Raw genomic sequence first — 16,241 nt, forward strand, 5'->3', positions numbered from 1 at the left:
TGAAGAGGGATCATCCAGTCCAGGGTAGTCTTGGGGGGTGAAAACAGGATGGAGTCAATTTACTGTAAATGCCGAAGGAAGATGCTGTATATTTTTGAGAGAATAAAACCGATTCATCTCGTGGTACGCTTGTCCAAAGGTACAGTAGGCCACTGGTTGTTTTTCTTGGGGAGCAACTCCTTTGGTCCTGTATGAAAATAAATGTTCTATTTCTGCCCTAGCGGGCGGAGTCTTCTTCGTGATATTGCAAGCATGGGGCGGCAGGGTAGCCTAGTGGTTAGAGTGTTGGACTAGTAACCGGAAGGTTGCATGTTCAAACCCCCGAGCTGACAAGGTACAAATCTGTCGTTCTGCCCCTGAACAGGCAGTTAACCAGGGTACTGTTCCTAGGCTGTCATTGAAAATAAGAATTTGTTCTTAACTGACTTGCCTAGTTAAATAAAGGTAAAATAAATAAAAATATTGCGTTAGGGGCCAGAGGGTTATTTTGAACAGGTGTTTCTGATGTCAGGATGTTTGGTTAGTATCTGTGAAACAGTCTCTCTCAGATCTCCCTCTCACGTCTGTTTCTCTCCTGGAGACCTCAAAGTAAAGCATCCTCCTTTTCCACTCTGCCCCATATGTCATTCCCATACCATCGCCTTTGAGCTATTCTACTTCAATCGCAGTATGGAAGAGGCCATGGAGGGGGGGTTAAATTAATAGAAACACACACAGACAGACAGACAGACACACAGACACACAGACAGACAGACAGACAGACAGACAGACAGACAGACAGACAGACAGACAGACAGACAGACAGACAGACAGACAGACAGACAGACAGACAGACAGACAGACAGACAGACAGACAGACAGACAGACAGACAGACAGACAGACAGACAGACACACAGACACAGACACAGACACAGACACAGACACAGACAGACAGACAGACAGACAGACAGACAGACAGACACACAGACACACAGACACACAACCAACCATTGTTTATCCTTGTGCAGCTATTTTAAGAGCCCTTCTCCTTCCTCATTTCCCTTTTCACCGATTCCTGCCAGCGAACTTCCCCAGCCTCTAGTCTACCGAACGGGACCCTTTGTAACTGAGCTTGGACCCGGGCTTTTTCATACAGCACCTCAATCTGTGCAAAACCCGGTCAGAGAGGCCCCGTTTAAAACCGAGCGGTCTGCTATTTCGTCCTGTGCAGACTGCTGATGGAAACAATAGCCAGTCATATTTGCTTTCCCAACCCTATTACGTGTAAATGGTGGGTCCCTATAGGAGCTTTTTTTTGCAGAAATAAGGGAAATAAAAGGAAACAGTCTCTATTTTTCTGTTCTGATTTGATTACTCCTTCCACATGGTAATTAGCTTTGTTTATTGCTTAACAGCACACTAGGGTAGCGCCGAGGTACCTGCTAGCAGCCGCATTGGACTGCACACATATACAAACCGAACCAGCGAAGGAAGAAAAGAGAAACCCACAACATCCGTAATTATCGCTCGAGACGGGACACTGACGCATATTTGGTCAGGTGTCTGAAAACATGCACGATAAAAACACATTGAACCAATAAATGTGAACACGGAATAAACCAATACCCTTCAACCTCACCCCAAACAAACTCTCTGCTTCAGGTGATTAACATCTAACCCAATGATGCTTGCAATCAGCACGCCCAATTATGTGGCCCGGCTGGCCACGGTTCAACGTACCCCGAAACGGGGGCCTGGACTAGAGGAATTGGATTGAAGGCACATGTGTTCCCCTTGCGTTATTAACTGTACGGTGAGGGAGGAGATATTCTTTTGGCCAGCTCAGCATACAATTACGCCTGGGGGTGTTTGCGCGCCTCACAGCGCCAAACAGATTAGTGTGGAGTATGTGTTTGGATATTAGGGCTGGACGTGGCCTAGGAGAGCTGGGGAAAAGCTCACTCAGTTTCTCTATTGCTTTCTTTGTCTTTATTTCTCTCTCTTCCTTTATTGCGCACTCTTTAACTCTCTGTCTCTTTGCATCTCTCTCGTGCTCTCGCCCTCTCTTTACCTCTCTTTCTCTCTCTCTCTCTCTCTCTCTCTCTTTATCTCTCTTTCTCTCTCTTTCTCTCTCTTTCTCTCTTTTTCTCTCTTTTGCTCTCTTTATCTCTCGTTATCTCTCTTTCTCTCCTACTCTGTTCCTCCAGCCAGAGACGGAGAGCTTCGATAAATAATCACTCTTGAATTTCACATTAAAGAATGAATAATGGGAATAAAAGGTCTTGGTTATCCCACCCTAGTCGGAGGATAAGAATCCAATAACATGTACAACACAATGTCCCTGTAATGATTCATGTAAGATTGCATTAGTAAATAGAGACGAGACTAGAACGGAGCCTTGAGGCACTCCAAAACTAATGTGAAATCCAGACATATAAACGTCCTGTTTATAGAATCAACATCTTTATGGGGTATTGTGATGTCATTATGGAGTATTGTGATGTCTTTATAGGGTATTGTGATGTCTTTATAGGGTATTGTGATGTCATTATGGGGTATTGTGATGTCTTTATGAGGTATTGTGATGTCATTATGGGGTATTGTGATGTCTTTATGGGGTATTGTGATGTCTTTATGGGGTATTGTGATGTCTTTGATGTCTTTATAGGGTATTGTGATGTCATTATAGGGTATTGTGATGTCTTTATGGGGTATTGTGATGTCTTTATGGGGTATTGTGATGTAATTATAGGGTATTGTGATGTCTTTATGGGGTATTGTGATGTCTTTATGGGGTATTGTGATGTCATTATAGGGTATTGTGATGTCTTTATGGGGTATTGTGATGTCTTTATGGGGTATTCATTATAGGGTATTGTGATGTCTTTATGGGGTATTGTGATGTAATTATAGGGTATTGTGATGTCTTTATGGGGTATTGTGATGTCTTTATGGGGTATTGTGATGTCATTATAGGGTATTGTGATGTCTTTATGGGGTATTGTGATGTCTTTATGGGGTATTGTGATGTCATTATAGGGTATTGTGATGTCTTTATGGGGTATTGTGATGTCATTATAGGGTATTGTGATGTCTTTATGGGGTATTGTGATGTCTTTATGGGGTATTGTGATGTCATTATAGGGTATTGTGATGTCTTTATGGGGTATTGTGATGTCTTTATGGGGTATTGTGATGTCATTATAGGGTATTGTGATGTCTTTATGGAGTATTGTGATGTCATTATAGGGTATTGTGATGTCTTTATGGGGTATTGTGATGTCATTATAGGGTATTGTGATGTCTTTATGGAGTATTGTGATGTCATTATAGGGTATTGTGATGTCATTATAGGGTATTGTGATGTCTTTATGGAGTATTGTGATGTCTTTATGGGGTATTGTGATGTCATTATAGGGTATTGTGATGTCTTTATGGAGTATTGTGATGTCATTATAGGGTATTGTGATGTCATTATAGGGTATTGTGATGTCTTTATGGAGTATTGTGATGTCTTTATGGGGTATTGTGATGTCATTATAGGGTATTGTGATGTCTTTATGGAGTATTGTGATGTCATTATAGGGTATTGTGATGTCATTATAGGGTATTGTGATGTCTTTATGGAGTATTGTGATGTCTTTATGGGGTATTGTGATGTCATTATAGGGTATTGTGATGTCTTTATGGAGTATTGTGATGTCATTATAGGGTATTGTGATGTCATTATAGGGTATTGTGATGTCTTTATGGAGTATTGTGATGTCTTTATGGGGTATTGTGATGTCATTATAGGGTATTGTGATGTCTTTATGGAGTATTGTGATGTCATTATAGGGTATTGTGATGTCATTATAGGGTATTGTGATGTAATTATAGGGTATTGTGATGTCATTATAGGGTATTGTGATGTCTTTATGGGGTATTGTGATGTCATTATAGGGTATTGTGATGTCTTTATGGAGTATTGTGATGTCATTATAGGGTATTGTGATGTCATTATAGGGTATTGTGATGTCATTATAGGGTATTGTGATGTCATTATAGGGTATTGTGATGTCATTATAGGGTATTGTGATGTCTTTATGGGGTATTGTGATGTCATTATAGGGTATTGTGATGTCATTATAGGGTATTGTGATGTCATTATAGGGTATTGTGATGTCATTATAGGGTATTGTGATGTCTTTATGGAGTATTGTGATGTCATTATAGGGTATTGTGATGTCATTATAGGGTATTGTGATGTCATTATAGGGTATTGTGATGTCATTATAGGGTATTGTGATGTCTTTATGGAGTATTGTGATGTCATTATAGGGTATTGTGATGTCATTATAGGGTATTGTGATGTCATTATAGGGTATTGTGATGTCATTATAGGGTATTGTGATGTCTTTGAGGTAATGTGTTTAGATTGCTGAAGATTTGTATTATTTATTTAATCCATTTTAGAATATGTGAAAAAAGTGAAAGGGTCTGAATACCTTTACAAAGGCACTGTAGATTCAATGGCTGATGGGGAGAGGTCTGTCCATAGTAAAGAGAAGTCCTGCAGGCTCTAGTTTTGTCTTATCTTGATTATTGTCCAGACATGTGGTCAAGTACTGCAAAGAAAGACATAGTTAAGCTGCAGCTGGCCCAGAACAGAGCCGCATGTCTTGCTCTTCATTGTAATCAGAGGGCTTATATTAATATAATTCATGCCAGTATCTCTTGGCTAAGAGTTTAGGAGAGACTGACTGCATCACTTCTTCATTTTATAAGGAACATTGTGTTGAAAAATCCAAATGGTTGGCATCGTCAACGTACACACAGCTCTGACATACACACCTACTCCACCAGACATGCCACCAGGGGTCTTTTCACAGTCTCTAAATAAATTAAAGAAAGTGTACAGTATTATATAGAGCCATTATTGCATGGAACCTTTCATCTCATATTACTGAAATGAACAGAAAACCTGGTTTCATAAACAGATAAACACCTCACAGCACAACACCTCTCCCCTATTGGACATAGATAGTTTGTGTATATGCATTGCTATGTAGGCTATATGCATTGCTATGTAGGCTATGTGCATTGCTATGTAGGCTATGTGCATTGCTATGTAGGCTATGTGCATTGCTATGTAGGCTATGTGCATTGCTATGTAGGCTATATGCATTGCTATGTAGGCTATGTGCATTGCTATGTAGGCTATGTGCATTGCTATGTAGGCTATGTGCATTGCTATGTAGGCTATATGCATTGCTATGTAGGCTATGTGCATTGCTATGTGCATTGCTATGTAGGCTATGTGCATTGCTATGTAGGCTATGTGCATTGCTATGTGCATTGCTATGTAGGCTATGTGCATTGCTATGTGCATTGCTATGTAGGCTATGTGCATTGCTATGTAGGCTATGTGCATTGCTATGTAGGCTATGTGCATTGCTATGTGCCTTGCTATGTAGGCTATGTGCATTGCTATGTAGGCTATGTGCATTGCTATGTAGGCTATGTGCATTGCTATGTAGGCTATATGCATTGCTATGTAGGCTATGTGCATTGCTATGTAGGCTATGTGCATTGCTATGTAGGCTATGTGCATTGCTATGTAGGCTATATGCATTGCTATGTAGGCTATATGCATTGCTATGTAGGCTATGTGCATTGCTATGTGCATTGCTATGTAGGCTATGTGCATTGCTATGTAGGCTATGTGCATTGCTATGTAGGCTATATGCATTGCTATGTAGGCTATGTGCATTGCTATGTAGGCTATGTGCATTGCTATGTAGGCTATATGCATTGCTATGTAGGCTATATGCATTGCTATGTAGGCTATGTGCATTGCTATGTAGGCTATGTGCATTGCTATGTAGGCTATGTGCATTGCTATGTAGGCTACATTTTTAAATGTATGTAGTTCTGTCCTTGAGCTGTTCTTGTCTATTAATGTTCTGTATTATGTCATGTTTCATGTTCTGTGTTGGACCCCAGGAAGAAATAGCTGCGGCTTTCGCAACAGCTAATGTGGATCCTAATATAATCACTGTTAAGACTCAGTCTCTCTATAATCACTGTTAAGACTCAGTCTCTCTATAATCACTGTTAAGACTCAGTCTCTCTATAATCACTGTTAAGACTCACAGTCTCTCTATAATCACTGTTAAGACTCAGTCTCTCTATAATCACTGTTAAGACTCACAGTCTCTCTATAATCACTGTTAAGACTCAGTATGTCTATAATCACGGTTAAGAATCAGTCTCTCTAATCACTGTTAAGACTCACAGTCCCTCTAACCACTGTTAAGACTCAGTCTCTATAATCATTGTTAAGACTCAGTCTCTATGAAATCTCTGTTAAGGTATGAACTAAATGTTTAAAATCTCACACACTTTAAAACATTATTATACAGATGGGTATTGGCTGTTTTTGGTGGTCTGTTTGTGTGTGTGAGCCTGTTTGTGTTATACAGATATATTGGCTGTTTTTGGTGGTCTGTTTGTGTGTGTGAGCCTGTTTGTGTGTGTATATGAGGGTGTGTGTGTGTGTGTGTGTGTGTGTGTGTGTGTGTGTGTGTGTGTGTGTGTGTGTGTGTGTGTGTGTGTGAGCGTGTATTTGAGGGTTGGTTATGTGTGTGTGTGTGTGTGTGAGCGTGTGTATTTGAGGGTTGGTTATGTGTGTGAGCCTGTTTGTGCGTGTGTATTTGAGGGTTGGTTATGTGTGTGTGTGTCCTGACTGCCTGTCTCCACGGTAGTCCTCAAGTCACCCCTGGCTGGTTAGCCTAGCTTAGCATCATCAATCATTCATTCACTGTGTCAATGATACCTGACTCAATACAGTGGGAGTTCTGGTGTTGACGGTTTGCCAGATTGGAGGTCCAGCCAAGTCATGTGAATCCAAACTGGCAGCCCGTCCACGTCCCCATGCAGAGTGTGGACATTTTTTTATTTATTTATTTGATTTTACCTTTATTTAACCAGGCAAGTCAGTTAAGAACATATTCTTATTTTCAATGACGGCCTGGGAACAGTGGGTTAACTGCCTGTTCAGGGGCAGAACGACAGATTTGTACCTTGTCAGCTCAGGGGTTTGAACTCGCAACCTTCCGGTTACTAGTCCAACACTCTAACCACTAGGCTACGCTGCCCTAGATATGTCAGTCACTTTGAATGGGTGTGTTACACCACAGCAGGTCTGTGTCCCAAGTGGCCCCCTATTCCCTATACTGTACATTGCACTACTTTTGACCAGAGCCATATGGGTCAAGTAGTGTACACTAATCTGTATACCTGTTGCCTTGTTCCTGTCAGTCTTGGTGTCCGTCTTGCTGTAAGTGCTGTATTCTGTTCTGGGATCTAATACCTTTAACAAAGGGGAGGGGGATGTAGTGTCGGCAACACATTCTGGACTTTAAAGATGTTGGCATGGCTTCTTCAAGACGTCAGTCTTGCTGGATGTAACTGATGCATCGTAGCCAGTTGAACATGAACAGTCCTGTCCTAGAATCCTCCTTTGTGTTTGCTCTTCCTCCAGGTGATGAGGGAGGTGTGCAGTAATGGCTGTGACTCAGATGTAGCAGGGTCTCCTGTGCACAAGCCCGACCTGGAGAAGGTAAGGAACAGAACACCAGCTCAGGCACATGAACACACACTTACACACACCGGCAAGTCACACACTCATAAACACTCAAAACGCACACATGTATACAAACACGTCAACATGAAGGTAAGCACACACACACACACACACACACACACACACACACACACACACACACACACACACACACACACACACACACACACACACACACACACACACACACACACACATACACACACATACACACACACACAGCTACTGTAATTTCTCACCAAGGACAACTGGAGGAGGAGATTTCTATATGTTGCCATAGGGGCCCCTGTACCCTCCCTTCCCCTCTCTCTCTGTGCCCTAATAGCAGGCAGGATACCAGGGCAGCACATTAGGATACCAGGGCAGCACATTAGGATAACAGGGCAGCACGTTAGGATACCAGGGCAGCACATTAGGATAACAGGGCAGCACGTTAGGATACTAGGGCAGCACGTTAGGATACCAGGGCAGCACGTTAGGATACCAGGGCAGCACGTTAGGATACTAGGGCAGCATGTTAGGATACCAAGGCAGCACATTAGGATACCAAGGCAGCACATTAGGATACCAGGGCAGCACATTAGGATACCAGGGCAGCACGTTAGGATACCAGGGCAGCACGTTAGGATACCAGGGCAGCACATTAGGATACCAGGGCAGCACATTAGGATACCAGGGCAGCACGTTAGGATACCAGGGCAGCACATTAGGATACCAGGGCAGCACATTAGGATACCAGGGCAGCACATTGGGATACCAGGGCAACACAATGCAGTAAAAGCTGTAATTGTTGTGGCAGATAGCAGTTAATTGCAACTGTGGCACAGTGTGTACAGGGAGGTCAGGGGAGAGGGTGTGTTATTGGATTTCATAAGTTACTGGATATGTTGGAACCTTACTGTGTGTGTGTGTGTGTGTGTGTGTGTGTGTGTGTGTGTGTGTGTGTGTGTGTGTGTGTGTGTGTGTGTGTGTGTGTGTGTGTGTGTGTGTGTGTGTGTGTGTGTGTGTGTGTGTGTGTGTGTGTGTGTGTGTGTGTGTGTGTGTGTGTGTGTGTGTGTGTGTACAGTGGTGGAAAATGAGGCAGCGCAGGAGGGTTTTTATGACAAACCGCTCCCTAGCTGGCACCGTACTTAGAAACCTAGTCTAATTATTCGTACATAACATGTTGCAGATGCTCTCCAAGATTCTCTGTGTGTACAGTGTGTATGGTTGTGTGTGTTTGTCTGTCCTGCTGACAGTTCTAATGCTCTCAAATCTTAACTGTGTACAACCTTTTCCATTCCAGAAGGTGTTGTGTGATAGGCCGAGCTCAGACGGAGAGCCGCCCAATGAGAACGGACACACCGTCACCGACTGTAAGGACCAAGGTGAAACCAGGGAGGGGTCTGGAACACTGAGAACGCTCTCTGTCTCTCTCTCTCTCTCCATCTCTCTCTGTCTCTCTCTCCCTCCATCTCTCTCTCTCTCCCTCCATATCTCTCTCTCTCTCCCTCTCTCTCTCTGTCTCTCTCTCTGTCTCTCTCTCTGTCCCTCTCTCTGTCTCTCTCTGTCTCTCTCTCAGTGTGTGTGTGTATAAAGTGCGTTGTTACCCAACAGCAGTAAATTCCTGTCCTGTAGGGGATTGCTAACTCAGCTCTGATTGATAGACATGTGTGTCTAATAGTTTGTCTATAACAGCTGGGGGAAACAATGATTGTTGTTGAAATATGGGCACAACCTTTTTTCTCCAAATGAGCTCAATTGGGGGATCTCTGACTGATGTGTTTTGACAGTTTGCTGTAATTTGATCCGTTTAAGTTTATTTATTGCCACTAATTAGTTCATGATATCCCCCTCTGGAGGATTGGAGGGGTAATGCAGTTTGACAACCACTTTTGTTCCCCTACTGTCGATCTCCAACTATTTTATGCCCAATTCCAAAGGGACCCCTAGCCTTTACCCCATACCCCCTTCATGTAGAACTAAGAGGATAGGTTAGTATGATACAGCTCCACTTTGCCCTCTGATAGACCAGGTTGAATATCTGCCATATTGTTTACTCTGCTCCAATCCTCTCAGTCCATATTGTTTACACTGCTCCAATCCTCTCAGTCCATATTGTTTACTCTGCTCCAATCCTCTCAGTCCATATTGTTTACACTGCTCCAATCCTCTCAGTCCATATTGTTTACACTGCTCCAATCCTCTCAGTCCATATTGTTTACTCTGCTCCAATCCTCTCAGTCCATATTGTTTACACTGCTCCAATCCTCTCAGTCCATATTGTTTACTCTGCTCCAATCCTCTCAGTCCATATTGTTTACTCTGCTCCAATCCTCTCAGTCCATATTGTTTACACTGCTCCAATCCTCTCAGTCCATATTGTTTACACTGCTCCAATCCTCTCAGTCCATATTGTTTACACTGCTCCAATCCTCTCAGTCCATATTGTTTACACTGCTCCAATCCTCTCAGTCCATATTGTTTACACTGCTCCAATCCTCTCAGTCCATATTGTTTACACTGCTCCAATCCTCTCAGTCCATATTGTTTACACTGCTCCAATCCTCTCAGTCCATATTGTTTACACTGCTCCAATCCTCTCAGTCCATATTGTTTACACTGCTCCAATCCTCTCAGTCCATATTGTTTACACTGCTCCAATCCTCTCAGTCCATATTGTTTACACTGCTCCAATCCTCTCAGTCCATATTGTTTACTCTGCTCCAATCCTCTCAGTCCATATTGTTTACACTGCTCCAATCCTCTCAGTCCATATTGTTTACACTGCTCCAATCCTCTCAGTCCATATTGTTTACCTCTGTCCATATTGTTTACCAATCCTCTCAGTCCATATTGTTTACACTGCTCCAATCCTCTCAGTCCATATTGTTTACACTGCTCCAATCCTCTCAGTCCATATTGTTTACACTGCTCCAATCCTCTCAGTCCATATTGTTTACACTGCTCCAATCCTCTCAGTCCATATTGTTTACACTGCTCCAATCCTCTCAGTCCATATTGTTTACACTGCTCCAATCCTCTCAGTCCATATTGTTTACACTGCTCCAATCCTCTCAGTCCATATTGTTTACACTGCTCCAATCCTCTCAGTCCATATTGTTTACACTGCTCCAATCCTCTCAGTCCATATTGTTTACTCTGCTCCAATCCTCTCAGTCCATATTGTTTACACTGCTCCAATCCTCTCAGTCCATATTGTTTACACTGCTCCAATCCTCTCAGTCCATATTGTTTACACTGCTCCAATCCTCTCAGTCCATATTGTTTACACTGCTCCAATCCTCTCAGTCCATATTGTTTACACTGCTCCAATCCTCTCAGTCCATATTGTTTACACTGCTCCAATCCTCTCAGTCCATATTGTTTACTCTGCTCCAATCCTCTCAGTCCATATTGTTTACTCTGCTCCAATCCTCTCAGTCCATATTGTTTACTCTGCTCCAATCCTCTCAGTCCATATTGTTTACTCTGCTCCAATCCTCTCAGTCCATATTGTTTACTCTGCTCCAATCCTCTCAGTCCATATTGTTTACTCTGCTCCAATCCTCTCAGTCCATATTGTTTACACTGCTCCAATCCTCTCAGTCCATATTGTTTACACTGCTCCAATCCTCTCAGTCCATATTGTTTACACTGCTCCAATCCTCTCAGTCCATATTGTTTACACTGCTCCAATCCTCTCAGTCCATATTGTTTACTCTGCTCCAATCCTCTCAGTCCATATTGTTTACACTGCTCCAATCCTCTCAGTCCATATTGTTTACTCTGCTCCAATCCTCTCAGTCCATATTGTTTACACTGCTCCAATCCTCTCAGTCCATATTGTTTACTCTGCTCCAATCCTCTCAGTCCATATTGTTTACACTGCTCCAATCCTCTCAGTCCATATTGTTTACACTGCTCCAATCCTCTCAGTCCATATTGTTTACACTGCTCCAATCCTCTCAGTCCATATTGTTTACACTGCTCCAATCCTCTCAGTCCATATTGTTTACACTGCTCCAATCCTCTCAGTCCATATTGTATGTCACCAGTGGCTGATGACATCACCCCAAATCTCTCGTCCTGCATCTTCAGGCTAAATGACGACCACACACCCGCCCTTCTCACACCATTTCACCCCAGCTCTTTCTGAGGGGAAAAACGAGTCTCCAAACCCTCTTTTTCAGCTTAATCATCCACATTCCTTCCATGGCTGGTAACTAACGGCCTTGATTCAGTGGAATCAAATTAACCTGATCAGAGAGTTTTCCCCCAGTCTTTCTCAGAAAAAACAGAGGAACACATTATAACAATCATCCTTTTAAAAAGTGAAGCTCTTTCACATCTGTGTGTCTGGTTTCCTACCTTAGGCCCGGGGTCTGCTGTGTGTGTGTGTGTGTGTGTGTGTGTGTGTGTGTGTGTGTGTGTGTGTGTGTGTGTGTGTGTGTGTGTGTGTGTGTGTGTGTGTGTGTGTGTGTGTGTGTGTGTGTGTGTGTGTGTGTGTGTGTGTGTGTGGCTAGAGAAACAATAGCCGTGTTTGGGAACAAATGGCCACATATGTAATGAAGTCGTCGCCATGGCAGATATCATCTCTATCATGGTAACTGGATCTGAGTACTGATTGATGCAGCGAAGGTGTGTGTGTATGTGTGTGTGCGGGCGTGTGTGTGTGTGCGTGTGTTTGTGCGTGTGCGTGTGTGTGTGTGGTGTGGTATGTGTGGTGTGGTATGTGTGGTGTGGTATGTGTGGTGTGGTGTGGTGTGTGTCAGTGTGCAGACATCATTCGTGGGGAATTTTGAACCACTGCCTCAGAAACCTTCTGTCCTGTCTCTCTCCTCTCTCTGTGTCTCCTCTCTCTCCTCTGTCTCTCTCCTGTGTCTCTCTCCTCTGTCTCTCTCCTCTGTCTCTCTCCTCTGTCTCCTCTGTCTCTCTCCTCTGTCTCTCTCCTCTGTCTCTCTCCTCTGTCTCTCTCCTGTGTCTCTCTCCTCTGTCTCTCTCCTGTGTCTCTCTCCTCTGTCACCCTCCACTGTCTCTCTCCTGTGTCTCTCTCCTGTGTCTCTCTCCTGTGTCTCTCTCCTCTGTCTCTCTCCTGTGTCTCTCTCCTCTGTCTCTCTCCTGTGTTTCCTCTGTCTCTCTCCTGTGTCTCTCTCCTCTGTCTCTCTCCTGTGTCTCTCTCCTCTGTCTCTCTCCTGTGTCTCTCTCCTCTGTCACCCTCCTCTGTCTCTCTCCTGTGTCTCTCTCCTCTGTCTCTCTCCTCTGTCTCTCTCCTGTGTCTCTCTCCTCTGTCTCTCTCCTGTGTCTCTCTCCTCTGTCTCTCTCCTCTGTCTCCTGTGTTTCCTCTGTCTCTCTCCTCTGTCTCCTGTGTTTCCTCTGTCTCTCTCCTGTGTCTCTCTCCTCTGTCTCTCTCCTCTGTCTCTCTCCTGTGGTTCTCTCCTCTGTCTCTCTCCTGTGTCTCTCTCCTCTGTCTCTCTCCTCTGTCTCTCTCCTGTGTTTCCTCTGTCTCTCTCTCCTGTGTCTCTCTCCTCTGTCTCTCTCCTGTGTCTCTCTCCTCTGTCTCTCTCCTCTGTCTCTCTCCTGTGTCTCTCTCCTCTGTCTCTCTCCTGTGTCTCTCTCCTCTGTCTCTCTCATGTGTCTCTCTCCTCTCTCTCTCCTGTGTCTCTCTCCTCTGTCTCTCTCCTCTGTCTCTCTCCTGTGTTTCCTCTGTCTCTCTCCTCTATCTCTCTCCTGTGTCTCTCTCCTGTGTCTCTCTCCTGTGTCTCTCTCCTCTGTCTCTCTCCTGTGTTTCCTCTGTCTCTCTCCTCTCTCTCTCCTCTGTCTCTCTCCCGTGTCTCCTCTCTCTCTCCTCTATCTCTCCTCTGTCTCTCTCCTGTGTCTCTCTCCTCTGTCTCTCTCCTCTGTCTCTCTCCTCTGTCTCTCTCCCGTGTCTCCTCTGTCTCTCTCCTCTCTCTCTCCTCTGTCTCTCTCCCGTGTCTCCTCTCTCTCTCCTCTATCTCTCCTCTGTCTCTCTCCTGTGTCTCTCTCCTCTGTCTCTCTCCTGTGTCTCTCTCCTCTGTCTCTCTCCCGTGTCTCCTCTCTCTCTCCTCTATCTCTCCTCTGTCTCTCTCCTGTGTCTCTCTCCTCTGTCTCTCTCCTCTCTCTCCTCTGTCTCTCTCCTCTCTCTCCCATGTCTCCTCTCTCTCTCCTCTATCTCTCCTCTGTCTCTCTCCTGTGTCTCTCTCCTCTGTGTCTCTCCTGTGTCTCTCTCCTGTGTCTCTCTCCTCTCCAATCCAAACAACAGGGACCAGCAGATTGTATCTTCAGACACACAGAGACAGCCTATAAGGCCTGGTTTAGACCACAGTATTTCCAGGATAATGTTCACTGTCATTGTGTCCATGGGTCTCTTTGGGTAGTAGGCCTAATTTCTGACCAAAATATTCAAATGATCTGCTTGTCTATTACAGTCTTATCATGTACTGTGATCATAGTCTAGCTCTCTGGCATTGTATGTCTGTCTTTTCTCTCTGTCTCTCCCTCTCACTCTATACCTTCCTCTTTCTCATTCCCATTCTCTCTTTCCCCTCCTCTCTCTCTCTCCCCTCATCTGTCTCCCCCTCTCACTCTATACCTTCCTCTTTCTAATTCCCACTCTCTCTCTCCTCCTCTCTCTCTCTCCCCTCTGTCTCCCCCTCTCACTCTATACCTTCCTCTCTCCCACTCTCTCTCTCCCCTCCTCTCTCTCTGTCTCCCTCACCAACTGTCTCTCTCTCTCCCCTCCTCTCTCTCACTGTCTCCCTAGCCAACTGTCTCTCTCTCTCTCCCTCAGGTAAAGGGAAGAAGGACTCTCAGAAGAGTCAGAAGGGAGGCACGCTGAGTAAAGGGGCGGGGAAGAAGATCACTAAGATCATTGGCTTAGGCAAGAAGAAGCCGTCCACTGACGAACAGACCTCTTCAGCCGAGGAGGACATACCCACCTGTGGTAAGACACCTGTTAGGGGTTAGAGGTCACTGGGGTGTAGAGGACAACCTATATCAAGGGTGGATTGGTCGTATAGATGCTCTGTTAAAATGTGTTCCAATACATTGTTGTTGTTTCTATGTAGAATGTACGGGGACATGTCTTGACTTACAACAACCAGAACTGCAGCTATTGACCCATTTCCTGGTCTTCTGTTTCACCATTGGTCACTTTACCCCACCCCTTTATCCTAACTGGTCCGTCTTGTCTGATTGACAGGCTACCTGAACGTGCTGTCCAATAACCGCTGGCGTGAGCGTTGGTGTCGTCTGAAGGACAACCAGCTGCTGCTTCATAAGGACCGTACTGATCTGAAGACCCACACGGCCAGCCTGCCCCTCAGAGGCTGCGAGGTCAGCCCCGGACTGGACTCCAAACACCCCTTCGCTTTCCGCCTGCTCCGCAACGGACAGGAGGTGGCTGTACTGGAGGTAGGTTGGTGGTCAATGGGTGGAAGTTGGCCATAGATTTCAGATCTGGGATCAGCTTACCCACCACGCCAAATCTGAACCTTCATGTTCAAATCCTCAGATCTGACCTTAAATCAGCGCCCAAGGGGCATCTTCCCACACCATCAAATGCACTAACTAGCTAGTGAGTAGCTTTGTGGTCATGTGATAGTTTGACTTGGATATAAAATAGTGCTGGATCTCTCTAAATCCTCCTGTTCTCTCCAGGCGTCCTCCTCAGAGGTCATGGGTCGGTGGCTGGGGATGCTGCTAGCTGAAACAGGCTCTATCACAGACCCTGCAGCCTTACATTACGATTACATAGATGTAGAGACTACCGCAAACGTTATCCAGCTGGCCAAGCAGTCCTTCTGGTGAGACACACACACGCACGCACGCACTCACACACACACACACACACACACACACACACACACACACACACACACACACACACACACACACACACACACACACACACACACACACACACACACACACACACACACACACACACACACACACACACACACACACACACACACACATAGATGTAGAGACTACCGCAAACGTTATCCAGCTGGCCAAGCAGTCCTTCTGGTGAGACACACACACAGGGGTAATTTTGTTTTCCAGATGGGCTGTGAGCATGCAGTTCTGGGCTGATGAGATGTAGTCGTTGTTTGTGTTTGTCTCTAAGTTGTTATTCGTATGTTTATATCTGGTGTAAAAAAGGAAAACGTAAATATCTATATTTTCTTAAAGATGGGGTGTTGGTGGGTATGGTGGCCGTGTGTGCACGTGTTTTCTTAAAGATGGGGTGTTGGTGGGTATGGTGGGTATGGTGGTGGATATGGTGGGTATGATGGGTATGATGGGTATGGTGGTGGGTATGGTGGGTATGGTGGTGGGTATGATGGGTATGGTGGTGGGTATGATGGGTATGGTGGTGGGTATGGTGGGTATGGTGGTGGGTATGATGGGTATGGTGGTGGGTATGGTGGGTATGGTGGTGGGTATAGTGGTGGGTATGATGGGTATGGTGGTGGGTATGATGGGTATGGTGGTGGGTATGGTGGGTATGGTGGTGGGTATGATGGGTATGGTGGTGGGTATGGTGGTGGGTATGGTGGGTATGGTGGTGGGTATGGAGGGTATGGTGGGTATGGTGGTGGGTATGGTGGGTATGGTGGGTATGGTGGT

At 44.9% G+C, this 16,241-nt stretch overlaps 2 protein-coding genes across 6 annotated transcripts in view; both read left to right on the forward strand.

Moving 5' to 3' along the window:
- The window catches only part of LOC124014474 (tripartite motif-containing protein 14-like), a 435,501-nt gene that overhangs the window by 229,100 nt on the left and 190,160 nt on the right, over positions 1–16,241 (forward strand). The gene's annotated exons all lie outside the window — the stretch shown is intronic.
- Positions 1–16,241, forward strand: part of LOC124014469 (actin filament-associated protein 1-like) — a 133,599-nt gene that overhangs the window by 98,194 nt on the left and 19,164 nt on the right. For 3 of the 5 annotated variants that reach the window (XM_046329517.1, XM_046329514.1, XM_046329518.1), the window contains exons 7-11: positions 7,506–7,583; positions 8,893–8,974; positions 14,398–14,550; positions 14,809–15,020; positions 15,267–15,412. In XM_046329517.1, the coding sequence (XP_046185473.1) occupies positions 7,506–7,583; positions 8,893–8,974; positions 14,398–14,550; positions 14,809–15,020; positions 15,267–15,412 (671 nt within the window). The remainder of the gene's footprint in view (positions 1–7,505; positions 7,584–8,892; positions 8,975–14,397; positions 14,551–14,808; positions 15,021–15,266; positions 15,413–16,241) is intronic. The other 2 variants (XM_046329516.1, XM_046329515.1) reach the window with 2 other exon arrangements.

This window comes from Oncorhynchus gorbuscha, linkage group LG25 (assembly GCF_021184085.1).
Source record: "Oncorhynchus gorbuscha isolate QuinsamMale2020 ecotype Even-year linkage group LG25, OgorEven_v1.0, whole genome shotgun sequence".
Classification (NCBI taxonomy): domain Eukaryota; kingdom Metazoa; phylum Chordata; class Actinopteri; order Salmoniformes; family Salmonidae; genus Oncorhynchus; species Oncorhynchus gorbuscha.